This window comes from Vigna umbellata, chromosome 4 (genome assembly GCF_029865625.1).
Source record: "Vigna umbellata cultivar VRB3 chromosome 4, Vumbellata_1.0, whole genome shotgun sequence".
Lineage (NCBI taxonomy): Eukaryota > Viridiplantae > Streptophyta > Magnoliopsida > Fabales > Fabaceae > Vigna > Vigna umbellata.
Window position 1 is genome coordinate 31917489 of NC_142168.1, and position 19176 is coordinate 31936664.

The following is a 19176-nucleotide window of genomic DNA, read 5'->3' on the forward strand; positions in this document are numbered from 1 at the left end:
ATTTGACTGTACTTAGTTAATGTTTTATACATACGACAACCAATGACAGATGAAATTTGCATCCTTTTTGTCAAGTTTGTTTAGAGAATTTAAGGTTATATTTTACTGATGCGATCTGCATGCATCGTATTTTAGTCCTATGATGTCGGTTATACTTGTTTCTTCTTTTGGTTAGGAAAGATACCTACGTAGCTGATATAATTTATCTTTATAAGAGTGAAAACAACATACGATGTTAATTTCATTTTAGAAACTGATTTTGTAGGATTAAATTAAGTTTAAAATTTCGTATTAGTGTAATATTACGGTGTCATAAGATTTTAGGGTTAAGAGGTGTGGAGGAGTTAGTATAGTTATTTATTAGGAGGTACATGAGCTCAAAGTGTCAACAATGGCATTAAGGGTGAAGAACTAACATATGGTCCAAAATGCACGTGAAACCATAGAAACTTAAACCCAACTCAGCTTTCATGTTGTACAATGCAGGTATGCAGAATGGATGGTGGTGCACATGGTCATGAATCCATGCCATACATTTAGTGTATATTCAGTGGCTTTAATAAACGTGGTCCAAAAGAAATTAATTGTAATAACCATATGATTGATGAGTGTGCTATATATATCTTTATTTAGGACCATTTGCCATTAGTTTTGACGAAGGAATGCATGACCACTGAGTATGACTTTGCGTGGTTACAACTATTTTGCCCAAACTATTTATGGAGGAAAATAAGCGTACGTAGAACTCTGAGATAGCTCATATTCAAAAGCATGTCACTTGAAAATATGTCAGACATGCCTTTTGCTTACCATCTTCATTGTTAACTTACAACTTACAAGTCAAGATCGGCATATGCAGATAGAGAGTTTTGATGTTAATTTGGATCTAGTGTTGAATGTTCACTTACAATTATTTTTTCTTTGTACATTCTAATGTGATATTTTTCATGTTATAGTAATTTCTTCAGTAAAAGTGTTTTGATGTTAAAATCAATTCAAATTCATTCTGTTAAAATCATTAATACTATATATATAATTTTTTTTATTAGGATCGATCTAATTTTCTTTAAACCTAATTAGTGATTATTAATTAAATGTTTAGTTAATTTTAATCATCTGATAAGTTTTCTCTATACTTGAATGATCAATCATACATTATATATTAAAAAATAAAATGAATAATTTTCAAGTTTAACACTTAGCATCTCTTTTTTTCATTATTATTATTATATCACTTTCTTATATTTTTTGTAAAAAGTTCTAATTTTTAATTATCTTCTTTACAAACTAAATTGAAATTTTTCCTTAAAAATATGTAAGATGAATAATATATACATAAAAAGATGTATAAATTTATTATTTTAAGAATTATATTGAAAATTGGTAATATGTTAGTCTTTTATTTAGATTTGTTAACTATTTATTTGATAAATCTGATTTGTATCTTCTCTTATATACTCCAAAACTTTCAAAAATTCGTTATGAATATGTTCAACTTCCTTTTGATAATGACAAATTAAGATTTTATAATCCATTAATTTTACTGTTTTTGGAATAGTAGCTCTATCTTCTCTAATAATTCCCTTAAGTTTATGACTCTCCTATGCTCTTCTTTCACACTTTTCAAATTTCTGAGAAACTAGAATACATAACTTATCGTGATTCTTTGTAGTCAATGTCACAAGGTTACAAATATTGGACGTATATAAATTAGAGGCAGATGTAATTGGTTTGTTGATGGTAATTAACAATCATGGTCAATCAAAATCTCTCTTAAAAGTATTTTTAAGGAGTTGATGGTTGATGAGATAACTTGCAAACAATTATAATTATAATATTATTGATTGAGGAAATTAAGAATGTTTTATCACATTTCCAATGTTATAGTCTAATTCAAAAATCAAATGAATATTATAATGCATTTGTATATAATTATTACTTAAGCAGAAATATGTGTGAAAATCAATTAAGTATATGTGATATAATACCTCGCTTTTCTACCTTCACCCTAATTTTATTTTTTTTTATTGTCATTATCATAATTGCTTATTATTTTTATTAATCATAATTTCTTGTATTTTTGTTGTAATTATCCTTGTTCATTATTATTGCTAACCATAATCTCTATATTTTTATTATAATAATTATCACTATTTTTTTATAAATACTTTTATTACTATTATTATAATTGTCGTGATAATACTGACACCATTTACCATTACTTACTGTCACTGTCACTATAATTGTTCAAATTATTATTGTACTGTGATAATCAATACATATGTAATTATTAGTATGGTATGCATCTTGAATACAAGTAATATTTATATAATTATTATTTTTCCTTATTCACTATTATATTTTCTTAAATTATATATTAACTATATTGAAAGAAAATTTTATTATTTTTATTATTTTCTACTTATTTGATTCACATATGATACATTATATACATATTTGTCATCTTTTGGGAATATATAAAAGAATTCTTCCTTTTTGTGAATTCAAAATCTTACAATTTAATCTAAATTCTTATTACTTTATTATTTAAATAATAGTTTTTTAGTTTAATTATTTTTTAAATTAAAATAATAATCTTTATCATATTAGGATTATAATGTTAATTTATTTTGAGGTCTATCTTTATCACAATTGTGGCCACACTAATATCTTATTTGTTTGCAATTTTTCATTACATTGCATCATTCTTCACTTCACATTTTCTGAGGATTCCAAACCAAATATGTTGCATTCCATTTCCACTTTTTGTGAAATATCTTTAGCACTCATCCATCTGGAGGGATATTTCTTATACAACATGGCTATTTGTCATGGTGCTCAATCATAATACAAAAGGACGTATAAATAAAATAAAGGAGCAACCTATGCATGTAACAAAACAAAATGAAGCAAACTTATTCCTAACAAATAAAAAACATGCATATGAATTGACAACTCCTCAACCAAGGGTCCTATGATCCACATGTCTTCATCTACAAAAGTCAACAAACGAGTTTTACTTTCAAGCAACATAATAAAACATTGGTACACATTGATTAGACATAAGTGATTGTTGTTTAATTAATCTTTCTACTAACTTCTATGAGTTGTTGAAGATGGTTGTTTGATAAAAAGAAAACATAGTTTCCACACATAATGTACATTGAAGTTAAGTCATACCTCAAATTATCTCATTTTTGTTGAATTCTAATCATACTTGAGTTTGTTTGTTTTTTTATGCAAAGCTAGATGTGAAGAATAATTGAAAATAATGACATAGTGATAGGAATAGGTGAACAATATCTTAGTCAACAATATTATGCATCCTTGAGAAATTTGATGAAGTGTTGAATTTTTCATGAATTGTAATATTGTTTGGGTGCTTGAGGTAACTAGGGAAACTTTGATTGATTGGATGAGAAGGAAGTGACCATGATGGTGCAAGCTCCATTAATGCCTTAAAGTTAGATAGCATTGCTATGTGGTAGCAAATAAGTCAACTGAGCAATGATGGCAATTCTATCTAAGATAGAATAATGCTCCTAAATTAACTACTAACTCTTTGATTTTATCATAAGATAGCCATTTGAGTGAGACAATGGAAAAAGTCTAGCTCCTCAATTGCCTCCTATTTATTTGAAGGGGGAGACTCCAACTCATGGGGAGTTACTTTTGTTACTGATATTGACCCCATATTCTTGGAATATCAATGAATACTTGTAGAATCTTTCTTGTTTGAAGAAGGAGGTAGTTGCACATAAGAACAATATATCTTATGGGACATGATTGATATGTTTCTCACTACCATTCCTTATTTGCCTTTCCTTTCAATTTCTTCATCCTAGTGGGTAGGAGATGGGCTCCACCATATATGCTTGCTAGGTGGAAACCTTTAATTTTATACTTCCTTTTCTCTACCATTTTTTGGACAAGATTCAACTTTCATGTTTAATGTTTCAGACTGTATAATCTAAGACATTTTCGAATTACATAAGTCGGAGTTGAAACTTAAAATCCTAAATTAGAGAACATGACTTATACCAAAATCTTCAATGCACCATCAACCACCACCAAGCACCAACGCCAAGCACAAGCACACCACACTTCAACACCAACACAATCAATCAATGCCTAATGAATTTAATTCCAGAAAGGTAAATTAGAAATTTTAAAATTTATTGGGGTGCAAGTTGAAATTGTTGGGTGCAGAAAGAAGTACCCAAATTTTATATAGAAAGAAGAACATGGAAGATTCATTATTGGGTCTGACTGACAACTAGCCATTTCTTCCTGCAGCCTATGATTGCAATGTACACCCACATGGGATGATGAAATGACTAGTTTATTCTTCTTCTTGCTACATCGGAACCCTTTTGTCGATTCCAAAAATTATTTTGGACACTCATTGCCCCATCGTGTAGGTTTAAGAGGTTGGTTTTCATAATTGTTCTCGGTATCACTTTTGTATATGTTTCCAAATTGGTTATTTTGGAAATTTTCTATATTGTATAATTTGAAATTTGTTTCCAAAATTTGTATACATTCTGATTATGTCAAGATTAAAATTCTGAATTTAGAAATATATTTTAGATGGTAAAATTTAAAATATATTATTTTATTGAAAAATATATTCTAGATTATTCAATCCATTATGTATTTTTTTAACAAGATTACACATTTTAGATTACACAAATTTATTTTCGTGTTTGAAATTATATTTCGAACTACACAATCTCAAATATATACAAATTTTTAAAATAAATTCTAAATTGTATGATCAAGAAAACTTTCAAAAATACCTAATTCAGAATAAAATACATACCAGCTAAAAATGCTTAATAAAATTAATTCAAGAAGGGTATATTGGAAATTTTAAAAAGTTTATGGAGGTTGTAGTTGGAATTTTGGGAGTATAAGAAGAAATGCCCCTGTATTAACAACTCATACACGTGAATGGGCTCATATATAAATTATCTGTGGATTTTTTTAATTCCTTTTAATTTTTAATTATATATGAGTTGAACTTATGTTCCATTAACATTATATCGGGTGTTAGCTCCCTCCACCACCACCACTTCTTTCTCTACCTCCTCAACCTTTTGCAAAAAAATTTAATTACAAAAATAAAATTTTTTACTTTTAACCTTATTTATTTACTTTAAATTCAAATTCTATCTTTCTACCCATTTTTACTTTTCACTCAACCCTACCTCCCAACTCTCCTCTCTCTTTTCAGATTTTCACCCCCCAACTCCACCACATCCGTTTGTTTTAATTACAAAAATATTAATATAATAAAGTTATATATTTCATATAATTAAACTAATAAATAATTTTTTATATAATTATAAAATTGTTAAAGAATACAAAAACCATATATAAAAAATATATATTATACAAAAACATTAAAACAAAAAACCAATTATATATAACTGCAAAATACAAAAAAATATAAATATAAACTAATAACAATAAAGATCTTCAACAATACATTATTAAAATACATCAAAAATATATTAAAAAATAATACATCAAAACATATAAATTACATTATTAAAATATCTCCAAAATTAATATAAAAAAATAAACTAATAAAAATAAACTGAGAAATAAACATGTAACTTTAAACCGATGTGAGCATCCGTCAACGAATGTCAACATCAGGCAAAACGGATAACTGATGTTAAGCTAAGGGATGCTCACATCCATTTAAAGATTATACGTTTATTTTGTTAGGGTTTATTACGCACCTTCACGATAATCCTTCAAGCACCACGACACACCGATCTTGACACGGCTGATCAATTGCTTCCACCACCACTTGCAATATCTCACTAAGCATACCAGCTAATGAAAGTCGACCACACTTTGAGACCACAATTCTATCACAATTAAAGAATTAGAGGAAGAAGTGGAACGTGAAGAAGAGGAAGAAAAGTACAATGAAATAATGAGGGGACGAACGATAAAGAGGAAGAAGAGTTGCCGCTACATACATGTAAATGATTGGAGTGAGTAGAGGTTAAAAAATATTAACACTAAAATTTTACTAAGGATAAAATAGAAATGAAAAAATAAAGAGAGAGATAAAACATGAATGGAGTGGTGGAGGGAGAAGGGGTGGTGGTGAAAGGAGCAACACCCCCATTATATCTCTCTTGATTCTTCAAAAACTATTAAAAATGATGAAGTTCAAAATTGGTTATGATTAAAAAATATTAATTCCTTTTATTTCAAATTTGAAACCAGACTACTTTTAATTGATTCAATTTTCATATTTATCTTTTTAACGTTCATCCAATTCATTTTAAACTTTAAAACTTAAGTTTTTCTTTTGAGTATTTCTTTCTTTTTCATTCCATTTCTTAATCTTATTATATATTGATCTTGGTTGTTAATTATGTAAATTTTTATTATATTTTGAGTGAAAAATCTAATGATATAAAAAAAATAGCAACTAGATATGATATTTTATTTCAAAACTTGTTTGTCTTATACATTCACATTAAAAAAAAATCACTCCTCCATAGTTTTGGAAATGTAATTTTAGTAGTTTTTATATCTAAACTTAATATGTACTAAATGTTTCTTATATTTATAAATCACTCCTCCATATTTAAAAGACTAAATCCGTATAGAATATGTGAAATTAATTATTTTTATATCTAAACCTGCCATTTAATGACAAATTTTTACTGTTACAAAATTAAAAATAAAATTAAATTCACACAATTTTAAAATTTGAAAACTATAATTATTCGAGTTTTAAAATATAAAACCAAAAATAAATTTCACAAAAAATACAAATACCAAAAACTAATTTAATCTTTTTTATCATAATCCAAATAAAACCAACCTAATTCTAATCCAATTAATGTGATTTGGATTAAAAAGAAATTCTATCAAATAGAATGAATAAAACACTATTGGCTTAAGTTTGTTTTTTTCCTATATTGAGACAAAGCAGATTTAAGAACTCCATTCTTTCATCTTCCATCTCAGTCTCCACAAACACAACCCAGAAAACCATCTTTAAAATATTTACTATTTTGGAAAACGCAGCAATTTTCAGCAATTATCATAAACTGATGTCAATGAAATGGTTTGATCAATTAAATATAATAATGAGCAAAATAAATAAAGTTTTTGAATTATTTAGACAAACAAAACACAAACAGCTAATACCATCCACCAAATTGAAGGTCAATAAACACATAGAATCAACTCAAGAAAACGTCAAATGATCTTTAGAGGGTCTCAAGAAGTTATGAAACAAGACAAAAGCTAAACAAACATAAGACTTCTCACTGATATCTTAGGTTGTTCCTAGAAACACTGGAAGGTGAAGCATGCCTCATAGATGGACCAAACAACTCTGAGTACATTTCCAAGAAGAACTTATCCACAATTTCAAGATATGCAGGGCAAGTGAGTCTAGAATAGTAGTGAAGAACCTCTTCAATGTCTAATACATACTCCACATTGTTCATGTCCAGCATCTCCAGCTCTCTCAGCTTCTGTTCCACCATGCAGTATCTGTGTTCTCTCATACACATAGACATGAATGATGACTCTTTCTGATGCCTTCCCTTTTCTAGAGCTAAGCTTCTCCTCCTGTCGTTTTGCTTGGCACCACCACTTTCTTCTTTTTTCTCCATCTTGTTCTTCTTCTGAGCTTGGCTTGCATTGGACAAGCTGATATAGCTTCCACTATAGACCTCACTTTCTTGCTTTGATGGCAATGCAGGTACAGCTTTCTTCTTCATTCTTCTTGTTTTCTCCGTTTCTGATTCCCATTGGTCTGAGAAGTCAGTGTACAGTTTCTCCGTGTCTTGATAACTTGTGTTGCTGGTCATGTCCATGGCACTTGATGCAGCCACAGAATAAGAGAAATGGCCGTGAGGAGAAGTTTTTGGAAGCCTTTGGTAACCCGGGGAGAAGAAAGACTTGAAGTTCTTTATGGTCTTTTGAAAGAACTTCTTGGTGCTGGAAATGGAACTCAGCAACATTGGTGATGGCAAGGGTAGTAGTAGTAGTAGTACTACCTCTACTACTACTTCCAGTATGTATATAATTAACTATAAATGAGATCTTCTGGTTGGTACCTTCTGATGCAGATAAGGAACACAAAGTTGTGTGTGAGAATCTGTAAATGTATCTCTTTTTAGGTGATGATCTCAGTGAAGATTTCTCTATAAAGTTGACACAAGGAGAGGAGCCATTAAAGAGACTTTAGTTTTTCCTTTTGGAAGATGAATGCATTTGAGGTTTTCCCTTTTCTTTCCTTTGCTTTTTGTTGTTCTCCCTTTGTCTTCTTGAGACTCTCTCTTGTGTTGTCTCATTTTCTTGTTCTGCCTCCTAACTGGGCCCTACAATCTCCAAACTTGGAAGATAGTGACCCTTTTTCATTATAAACAAGTTTTGTAAGTTTCGTTGCCTTTACTTTTGATGGTGGAGTTGGTATGAGCCTCCTTGAGAAAATGAAAGGAGATGGTGGTTGTTGAATTGGACCTTTCCTCAACAGTTCTGCTCCTACATTTTATGGCATCTTTTCTCCTAATCTCTAATCACTAATCACATCATTGTTTGTCTTAATTCACCATGCTTCATATTCAAATAAGTAACATGCTCTAATATGGTTCATCACAAACTCCATCTTTGAGTCCATATATGTGTGTGTGAAATAACACTTTACCAAAAATCAACACCCTTTAAATAGTTCTTGTTATGTTGAAAACAATCTCAAAGAGGGTACCTACTTTGAGCAAAAAGATACGTATTGAAATTAGTACACCTCTGCAAGGTGTATTTAGCTAGCACTTTTGTTTTGACAAGTTGGATTCTGCTGAGTCTGAATACAACATTACAAGGGAAAGAAAAAAAAGAAATACCTTGCTTGGCTACAAATTTCTTTTATGCAGATTGCTTTCTTGAAAGGTCAGTGTCTTACTACACGTGACTGTGTGTAGTGTGTACAATGACCTCAGATTAGTACATCAATGTATTTTCACTGCATATCAGGTGAATTTCAAGTTTCAAGAGAAAGTCATGAAAAAACATTAATTACTCCAAACACATTCTATTCTTGTACATATTTGCTATAACTTTTTGTCACAGATAAGAATAAAAGAAAAGTAAACAAATAATATAGAAAATTTATGAACAAAAATAATATAACTCATGATTTATTCATATGCATTAAGGAGTACTGATGTAGGTGTTGGTGGGTGGGTAGTTCCATGTGGTCATGTGAATGAGTTAATTATATATACACACACTGAAGCAAGTAATTCTAATGTGGAGTTAAAATGTAATAATGGAAGAAAAAATTGGTGCCATGGTCATGTCAAAATCAATTATCTTCCATGCCAAACAACTGCATGTGTACTGTTATTCTTTTTTCATTTATTTTTCTCTTGTCTTTATGAAATCACTGTTCACAGGTGTCATTTAAATATCAGAACTCAGTTATTCAGTTGCTGCAAAACTTTATATTGCTGTCAGACCTTATGTTTTGATGTTTTTAGTTATTCTTATTTGGCCAAAACTTGGATAACAACGATTAAATAAACATAAGATTTGTTTGTTTTTATGTTGTGTAATTTCTTCTTACGTCAAGTCTTAATAATTATCATTATGTAACTATAAGTTAATTAAACTATACATGTATCAGTGATAACTAATCAGATATTCAGAATAAAATTATATTTTTTACCATTCTATCCTGCTCTTAAATAACAGAACAAAAATAATTATGTTTCATTATAAAATAGTTTATTAATAAAATGATAACTTTATTCATTTTGTTTTGTTTTACTCGTTATTTACACATCTGAATAAAGTCTAAAAAGACACGTTGTATTCATCCAAAAGTAGGAGATATTTATTGCTTTCATTTAATAAGCTTTGACGCATGACCACAGAACCGATTTGTGTTTCTCTTGTTGAAATAATAGAAAGTTCTTCATTGCTGATAAGAATCACTGATGTTTTTATAAACACCCTTTTGCTATGTTACACGCGATTTCTTCTTTTAAGTCATGAAGTAGTTATTTATGTCTCATACATAAAAAAATCAGAAAAGCTTTTATAATATCATAAACATAGAAATCATTCAACATGTTTATCTGTAAGTTACTGAAATTCTTTCCAGAAGTAGTTGATGTTTTTTACTCATATGCAAGTAGTATTTTTTTTAGTCTAAAGAACAGAGGTTAATTTTCTTTCTACAAATTCAAATCTTGAAAATGAAAATAAATAAACCTTAAATGATACACCTTGAAAGATTGGTCAAAACAAAATGGCACATTATTCTGAGTTTCAATTTGTTGTTTACATCTTTTATTTCTAACTTTTTTCTGTCATGGATTTGATGAAGGGCGTTGACAATTAGGCCATTCTTCTCATTGTTTATTTTCTAGTCTTGGACATGTGTTGTCTTGCATATTAGGTTAATAGTTTTGATATTACAGCTATTATACTTACAGAATTTGGTCCCACAGGCTGTGATTTTGGTTCCAAATGGTTTTTTGTCTCATCCTCTTATTTCATGCTAAAACTGGTGGTTCTCAGTGTGCATCTTGTTGAAAAGTTCTTCATTTATTGGTATTGATAACCTTTTGGTTTTGACTGATTTCAGAAGGTGATAGTATCTTTAATCACAGACTCAGGCAAACAATTGCTTATGAGAGTTCTTGTTTGAGTGATGCTATCCATTTACACGATTAAGCAAAGTATAGAATAGTTCCATCTTCTGTTGATAGAAATTAGAAACTTTCCTAGACTAATTGTAGAGCTATACATAGTAAAATACAAACCATGACTATTAACTAAACAGTTAATAGTGGAAGTTGATTGAGATGGAGAACAACTACCCACTTGTCTGGGCCAAGATTTGACCAGGACTAAGCAACAACACATCAAATCTGATAAGAGTACTAACAGATAGGCTAGCCTACAAGCCAAGTTTGAACATTAATGGAAATGGGCCACGCGTCTAGAGTTTGGAACCAGTCTGCATCATAGAAAATAAAGAACATCTAAAATCTAAATATACCCGTGTTTGATTCTTAAGGATAATGTTCATACATTACACACATGACACTCTATGTCTCTTTTTTTGCCCACCCATTCTCAGTCATAATTGATCACTCTCCTACCTATTTTATATTCATCAAGAGACATTCAGTTCTTCTAAAAAGAATAAACAATTGCAGGTTGATAAATTTTGATGTGAATATGTTTTGTCTATCATTCATTTGCATTTATGAAAGAAATCTCTTTCAGAAACATATCAAGCATAAATGTTTGATTGATACAAATACACCCGTGACATATTGTACTATTTTCTTTTGACAGGGCTTTTTTGTAAAAACAGGGTCCGCAAGATTGGCATCTGGATCCCTTTTTGCTCTTATGAAACAGAAATCAGGTCATGGATCAGATGTTATGTCTGAATTATGGTCCAATGCATTAGCCTTTCAATGGTAGTTGCCACAATATCAATGATTTCCTTCTGAAACCTGGTAAGAAAGTATTCAATATCTGATTGGAAATCATTCTGAATTTGCTCTCAAAATGCTATATGCTGATAGCTAGTTTTGAAATGTGGGTGCTGTTTTATTCATTCTTATACTACAGGAAATCCACAAAGAGTCTCTCACATTATGAAGTAACTTAACAATATCATCATTAATATAGATGGCCAATGAAATAAAGAGATGAAAGCTCCAATTTCTAAACATTTTTTCTTGGGAAAAAATAATTTCAGGGTATCTATTCAATAATCCACCCAATGTACAAATCCAATTATAAACCAGATTGTACCTTAGCAAGCAAAACAATGAAACAAACAAAAAAAGAATTGCATTTGTGTGTCTGTCCCTTGTACGACAACAGCACCATTTTTTCTTCAATTTCAGAAATTGATCATTCACACAAAGATCAAAACTTTTAATCTAAGACTCAATCCTAGACAGGACGTGTCTGATCTTCAAACAAAGCTTCAATCTCCTCTAAGTTCTTGCCTTTGGTCTCTGGTAAAAAGTAATAAAAAAAGAATGTCGCACACACCATCACCCCACCAAGCACAAAGAACATGCCCCCAAATGTTATTGCCTCTGAGACACTAAGGAATGTCATGGACACAATTCCACTCACCACACGGTTCACAGAAATTGCCAAACTGGAACCTTGGGCCCTTAGCCTAAGAGGAAAAATCTCTGAAGAATACACCCAAGTTGTGGGCCCAAGCCCAATAGAAAAGAATGAAACTGTAGCACACACAGCAACCACACACAAGGCAATGACCAATCCATCATGTGTGTCACCATAAAGCTTAAGGAATGTGCAACCAAAGCCCAGCAAGAACAAAGACATTGCCATGCCACATGAGCCCAACATCAACATGGGTCTTCGCCCAAACCGGTCCATGAACATGGCTGAAATCAAAACAAAGCATGTCTTGGTTATTCCCATGATGATTGTAACGCCCACAAGCTGCTTCTCATTCACAATCCCAGCTTCCTTAAACACTTCAGGGCTGTAATATATCACAGCATCATTCCCAGAAGCCTGCATGAAGAAGTTAACACCAATGGCAGCAACAAGGATTCTAAACACAGGGCGAGTAGGTGTGACAAGTAACTCCTTCCAAACTCCTTGTCCATGCCAAGTTCCTGAATTATTGGGAGAATCAGAAGAAGAACATCCTTTGTCCTTGCCTGTGATGGAAGCAGAAGCAGCTTCTTGTATCTCAGCAAGCCTCAATTCAGCTTCTCCTTTATTCTCTGATGTTCTAATCAAAACCTGTTTTGCTTCCTCATATCTTCCCTTCACTACTAGCCAGCGAGGTGATTCAGGCATTGCCAACACACCAAGTGCCACAGCAAAAGCTGGGAAGACCGCAACACCAAGCATGATTCTCCAATTTATGTCATTAGGGAGGCTTGAAAATGTATAGTTAGAGACATAACCAAGTAAAATGCCAACACTAATGAAGACTTCAGGGAGTGATGTGAGAAGTCCTCTGGTGAGGGCAGGAGAGAGCTCAGCCACATACACTGGTGAAATCATGAGGGAGTAACCAACACCAATGCCAGCAACTACACGACCTACCATTAGGAATAGGAATGAAGGAGCTAACCCCATCAGAATAGCACCAATCATGAATGTTGCTGCAGCAATCATTATAGTATACCTCCTCCCAATCAAATCTGAAGTCTTGCCTGAAGCAAGAGACCCAATTAGAGAACACACATTTAAGCACCCAACAAGGATTTCCACTTGGACTGATGTGATCTTGAGATCTTGCCTGATAAATAATGCAGCACCACTCATGACCCCAATATCTGCAAGCACCAAAAATATGAATACTAAGTACTTTCAAATGCAGTTTTGCCTAATTGCATCAACAATCATAAAACTAGTAATCAAATTCCTCAACTTTATGTGGTCATGAACAGCAATACTCAAATTCAATCTTTCATTATTTTTTGCACAGTTCTTCAACCAGAATTGAAATTTCATTTTGATGATCCATTTTGGCATACAATGGGAGTCTTTACTAGACAGATTAGTAACAACTTTTGTTAATCAAATAACTTAAACAAAACTCTGCCTCCCAATCAAGAACATTCAGAAACAATGTGTTTGAAATATTGCCATTGGTTGGGGCTTTGATCTGGGAAATGGTAGCAGCAATGCAATAGATTATATTTAAGCATTTGATTCTTTTAACATGATTTTGTGAAACTCACCATAGCCTAAGAGAATGGAGTTTGTGGAAGCCAAGATAGCACCACCAAGAGCATATTTGTTGATGGCAGGATTATTACTCTGTGATGTGCTGGGCTTGTTGTGAAGGCTATTTTCCTCTGCACAAGTTCCTCCCTTCTCAGCATCACTGAGGTTGGAATCAGCTTTGGGAGCAGAAGCAGGAAGAGGGTAGTAATAATGGTGTTCCTCAGCAGAATTCTCCTCCATAGCTGAGAGAAAAAATGAAGAACAGCAAAGCAATAGTGACTTCAAATATTTGTACAGACACTAAAAGGAACAGCACAAACAAAACAACCTCAGATTTAGTATTTAAATTTTTATCCAGAAAAATCTACTAATATAATAATTGTAAAGGATCAACACAAACTCCCAATGGATGATCTGACAAATATGACGAGGTCTTAGAAAATGTTTAAAAATAAAATAACAAATAAGACTAATTACGTCAGTAATTCCAAATAGTTATTAAAATATTAAAAAACCCTAAAAGTAGTTCCTAAATAAAGAATTTAATTTTAATTCATTGAATAGAATCCAACTATAGAATGCTATAAATGCTAAGTGATTAACTTATACTTACTTTTAATTGGCTGGCAAGGCTAAATAATTTCAAAATCCACTAGTTAATAAAAAATCATAATAAATATAATTTTTAAATGACTATTTTTATTCTAAAAACTCTTTACATTACCTAATCTAAAAATTTAAAGTCAAATCAAAATTATTAATTGGTTTTTAGAATTTTATTTTTGTATTTAATATTGTTATCACACTTTAGGATTTGACGCATGTGTCCGGTTCTGTAATAATTGTGAAAGAAATTAAAAGAGAAGGGCATGGCACGTGTTTCATGCTTTGTTTTGTTTCTTTTGATATGTTCCCACCCTCCTTAGAATAACTCGTATCTCTCTATCAGATAATGATTTTTTTCTTATAAAATGGACAAAATTGATTTGCTATTTTTCTTTCATCAAATTTAAATGAAAATAATTCAAGTTCCTCACTATTTGGTTGAAAAATATTAGGTTTTAGCATTAGAATTCAATTTTTATTTTTCATAATTTTATCTCTAATATAACAAACAATTATGCTCAATTTCGAACAACAAAATAATAAAGAAAAAAATATTTTGTTATATAAAACAAAATTTAAAGAAATTTGATGAAAAATCTCTACATTAAGACAGATTTCAAACTTAAGAAAAAAAAACATTAGAGAAGTATTTGTAAAAGAAAATATTTAAATTCAAAATATAGATTTTTGTGCATATATATTGAAATATACAAAATGCTAACAAAAATTGTGGTTTCCTCTCTCTCTCTCTCAAAAACCAAATTTATATTTTTTTATCTTATTTATACATGATAATTTAGAAGAAATAGAGATAAGCCTTATAGCATGAAAAAGAACCATATTGTATTTTTTGTCCTATAAAAAAATAATGTAAAATGCTGATAGTATAAGACAGAAAAAATTATTAAAATAAGTTATTTATAAACTCAAAATTAATGGTGTCAATTTAATAGTTGATATGAGGTTCAAAGTTGTTCTCAATATAATATGTCCCTGGACCATATCTTCTAGCAAAATATCTATGATATCATCATATATTATAACATTATTATAAAGAAACACGACAACAAGACACAATATGATATGTGTGCATTCAAATAGTTGTCAATTAAGAAACACAATATGATATGTGTTTTGCAGCAAGATTGAGTATTTTCTATTACTTGTCTTACTTTTTAAAAAAATGAGAAGAAGAAGACGTGTCAAATATAAAAAATATAATAATAGTATTTTGACAATTCTTGAAAATTTGATAGAAAAAGGTTTAAAGATTAATATGAAGGACAAATATAAACTCTATGTGAAGTCTGAACACAATTCAGAAAATATTCCTCTAATTTTATATTATAAAATATTACTCATGAAAAACACTATTTTTAATATATCATAGATTGTGTTTAACTTATGATGGATTGGGCTAATTTGTAGTCATATGCACGTTTGTATTATAAAGTAAACATCTTATGTTTTTTTTTTAAATGTTCAACCATATCTCATCTTCTTTCACATGTTCAAAATATAAATAATAACGTGTAAGAAATATTTTTGTATATGTTTTGATGTTTTAAGATTTGTTCTTTTTAAATAACTTGAATTTGTTATTTGTAAATGGAGTCAACTTAAAATATTAAAATAATTTAAAAGGATGCAATTTTAATTTATAGGATCACCTTAATTTGTTTTCTTTTGCATTAACGTGAACATTTTTATCACGTGTTATGTGTTAAATTATTTTATAATAATTTCAAAGTTTTACCTATCTATCATGTGTTCTGTTTTTTTAGGATTACTACTTTATACTTTGGAGACATCTTTAGCAATCTTCTGATATATATCTGTGTGATTATTTCAATTTCTGACAACGACAACATGAATCAGATGATATATATTCTACAAAGTTTCAACTTTTTTTAGTTTTTATTATTGATTTTTTCATTAGAATAAAATTCAATAGTTGTACACACTTAATTATTCAGTCATTATTTTTTAATTCTAACACAATCTAAAGCATGTATCTGATGAACATTAAAAAATAAAATATGCCAAAATCATAGACAAGCCATCTTTGTTTTGGTTAAAGAAGTCAAGAGACTAATATGCTGATAGAATAGCTAAAGGATGAGACAGTTAAGATTTTAAAAAATAAATAAAAATATATACTATATTTCATTTTTTAAAAATTGTATATTTCTAAAACCTTGAGGTAAAGATTGGCTGTTTGGAAATCAAATAATCAGTGTAATTTGAAGACATTAAAAAGACATCGTCATTAGAAATTTTGGATTATGGAAAAATTTAAGAGAGGTACTTTTATAAGTATTAATACTTGTTAAATGATAAATTTATTAAAGATGAACACATGGTTGATTGATATATATAAGTTTAGAATTTTTTGTTAAGATTTTAAATTAAAGCGGAAAATTTCTATTTACATCTTTAATAAAATGTATAATTTATCATAGTAGTGTTAATAATTATTTAAGAATTTCACTTTTGCAACTTTTCACTTTTATGAATTTATGTATTTATGTATATCTTTTGTAATTTATATTCTTTGATGTAATTTGACACTAACATACTATTCATATTATAATTATTTGTTATTTTATTTTAGGTATGATACCTATTTTGGTTGGAATTCGAAATGGTTTCAATTTTTTTTGCTGTTTAATTAGTCTTGTATTCAATTTGGTATTTTTGTAAACGCCGTTTCTTGGTGTTGCGCGATCAGAGACGAAGAAAGAGTTTTTCTGTTGCAGATGTGTGCTTATGATTGCAGGGTTTTTGATGCAAAGGAGGTGTAAGGGAAAGCTTTCTTATGCGCAGCGAGAAGAAACGAAGATAGGATCTTGCCCCTTTTATTCGCGGCGGCTCATGGCAGCGCGATGGTGCTTGCAAGAATGATCGCTTCAATCTGATTTTTGGGAATGATTTGCAGGAGGTGAACGGAGAACACGCGATTTTGTTTCACGTTTTTGCGTTCTGGGTTTGTGCGTCAATGGAGGATTCACGATGGTTGTTGGATTTGTTGTTTTTCTAATTGCAGGTTTGGTGATTGTGGATGGAGAAGATGAAATCGCTATCTGGTGGAGGACCTCGCGGCTGACAGTGAGTTTGATGGTGGTGGAGAATGGCAGCCTGATAAGGGTTTCATGGTGGAGATGGAAGTCGAGGAAGACGCTAAAGATGATGATGGAGGACTCGCGACTTTCCTGTTCTGTATTGGTGACGGTGGTGACTATCGGCGGCGATGCTGGTGAAGATGATGGGTGGTGGTCCGATGCTGGGGTTTGGTGGTTGTCTAGTGACGGCACAGTTTCATGGTGACGACACAATGTGGCTGACGGCCTGTGACATTGGCTAGGTTAGGAAACTAGGGTTTTTATGGAGAAGATGATGATGTGTCAACGATTTTACTCTGTAATTGCATATCTGAACATCTGGCGTTTAAATTAAACGACTTTTGTAAAAAGAACCAAATTGAATATAAATTACATTTTTTAGGACAACATTAAACAGCAAAAAAAATTGAAAGGAACATTTTCAACCATAATTGGAACCAAAATAGATATTATACCTTTATTTTATCATGAAAATTGAGTGTCTACTTTGTCATGAAATAAAAATTTTGGATTGTATTAAATTTAATTTTTAAACAAATTAATCTATAACAGCATCTATCATATATAAGAGAAAAACAAAATTAATCTATACAATTTTTTTGCATTCATGGAATATATTATCTTTTTTTCCTTAAAAACATAAAATTTTACTAATTTATAACCATTAAATAAATGTAAAATATTTCCTCCTATCATTACTTTCTGATTACCAGTGATGTGCTGGCTTATTTTCTGCATAAAGTTATAACCCTTCTCGATACAATATATAATACTTTGACACATACAAATTTTTTGCATGGAATATTATCATTTTTTTCCCTTAAAAGCATAAAATTTTAGTAATTTATAACCATTAAATAAATGTCAAATATTTCCTATTATAGTTACTTTCTTTAAAATAAGTAACTTCACATCTCTCTGTTAGTTAAGGATTTTTCTTTTCAATAAAAAAATCATATCTCTCTGTTAGACAAGGATTTTTATTTTCTTATAAAATAAACAAAATTCGTTTGCTATTTTTTTTCTTTCTATCAAATTTAAATGTAAAAAAATTCAAGTTTCTCTTCATTTCAATGAAGAATATTTGGTGTTAGCATTAGATTTTAGTTTTTTTGTTGGAAATTTTGTGTCCATTATAGCAAACAATTATGCTCAATTTGGACGTTGTTGCATAAAACAAAGTTTAAGGAGTTAGATGAAAATTCTAAAAGTATTTATGAAGAAGTTCATTTAAGTAAACTAAAAAAAAAGTAGTTTAAGCAACATAATGAGGATGTTATGATGGAGGTGTGTTATAAAAAAAAAGCATAGATAGATAATGATTACATGTTGAGAAGAAAAGGTGAATTAATATTGTATGATTTTTAGTATTGAATATATATATATATATATATATATATATATATATATATATATATATATATAAATAAAGGAGATAAGAAAAAGATCGATACATGAATTACCTGGTGAAAAATATATCTAAAGTTTTGTTCTTTAACAAAGTTGAATGATACATGTAACTTTCTTATTATATAAATATTAATAAAATGAAAATCTGATATCGATATTAATATTCATGCATTTCATACCAAGTCAAAGATAAAAATTATGATTGTCAAAATCTTATAATTATAACTCTTAGACTCCTTTAATTCTAATTAGATAAAATTAATTTTAATTAGATAAAATTAATTTTAATTAGATA

The 19176-nt window shown here is 30.0% G+C and overlaps 2 protein-coding genes across 2 annotated transcripts; both read right to left on the reverse strand.

The window, feature by feature from the left end:
- Nucleotides 1–7125: 7125 nt before the first annotated feature.
- Nucleotides 7126–8367, reverse strand: LOC124839272 (uncharacterized). The gene has a single exon (XM_047315030.2). It carries the CDS (start codon nucleotides 8007–8009, stop codon nucleotides 7305–7307), a length of 705 nt encoding a protein of 234 aa, XP_047170986.1. The 5' UTR covers nucleotides 8010–8367; the 3' UTR covers nucleotides 7126–7304.
- Nucleotides 8368–11517: 3150 nt separating this feature from the next.
- LOC124839259 (putative polyol transporter 6) lies at nucleotides 11518–14053 on the reverse strand. The gene is made up of 2 exons (XM_047315014.2): nucleotides 13758–14053; nucleotides 11518–13349 (listed from the first exon to the last, which is right to left on the reverse strand). The coding sequence occupies exons 1-2, from the start codon at nucleotides 13981–13983 to the stop codon at nucleotides 11971–11973; spliced, it is 1605 nt and encodes a 534-aa protein (XP_047170970.1). The 5' UTR covers nucleotides 13984–14053; the 3' UTR covers nucleotides 11518–11970.
- Between the last annotated feature and the right edge of the window lie 5123 nt (nucleotides 14054–19176).

Bases quoted from the DNA above. Each gene is read 5' to 3' on its own strand.
- LOC124839259 (XM_047315014.2), bottom strand. From the start codon at position 13,983: ATGGAGGAGAATTCTGCTGAGGAACACCATTATTACTACCCTCTTCCT. The intron at 13,350-13,757 runs GTGAGTTTCACA...TGGTGCTTGCAG, and splicing joins CTCCATTCTCTTAGGCTATG to ATATTGGGGTCATGAGTGGT.
- LOC124839272 (XM_047315030.2), bottom strand. From the start codon at position 8,009: ATGTTGCTGAGTTCCATTTCCAGCACCAAGAAGTTCTTTCAAAAGACC.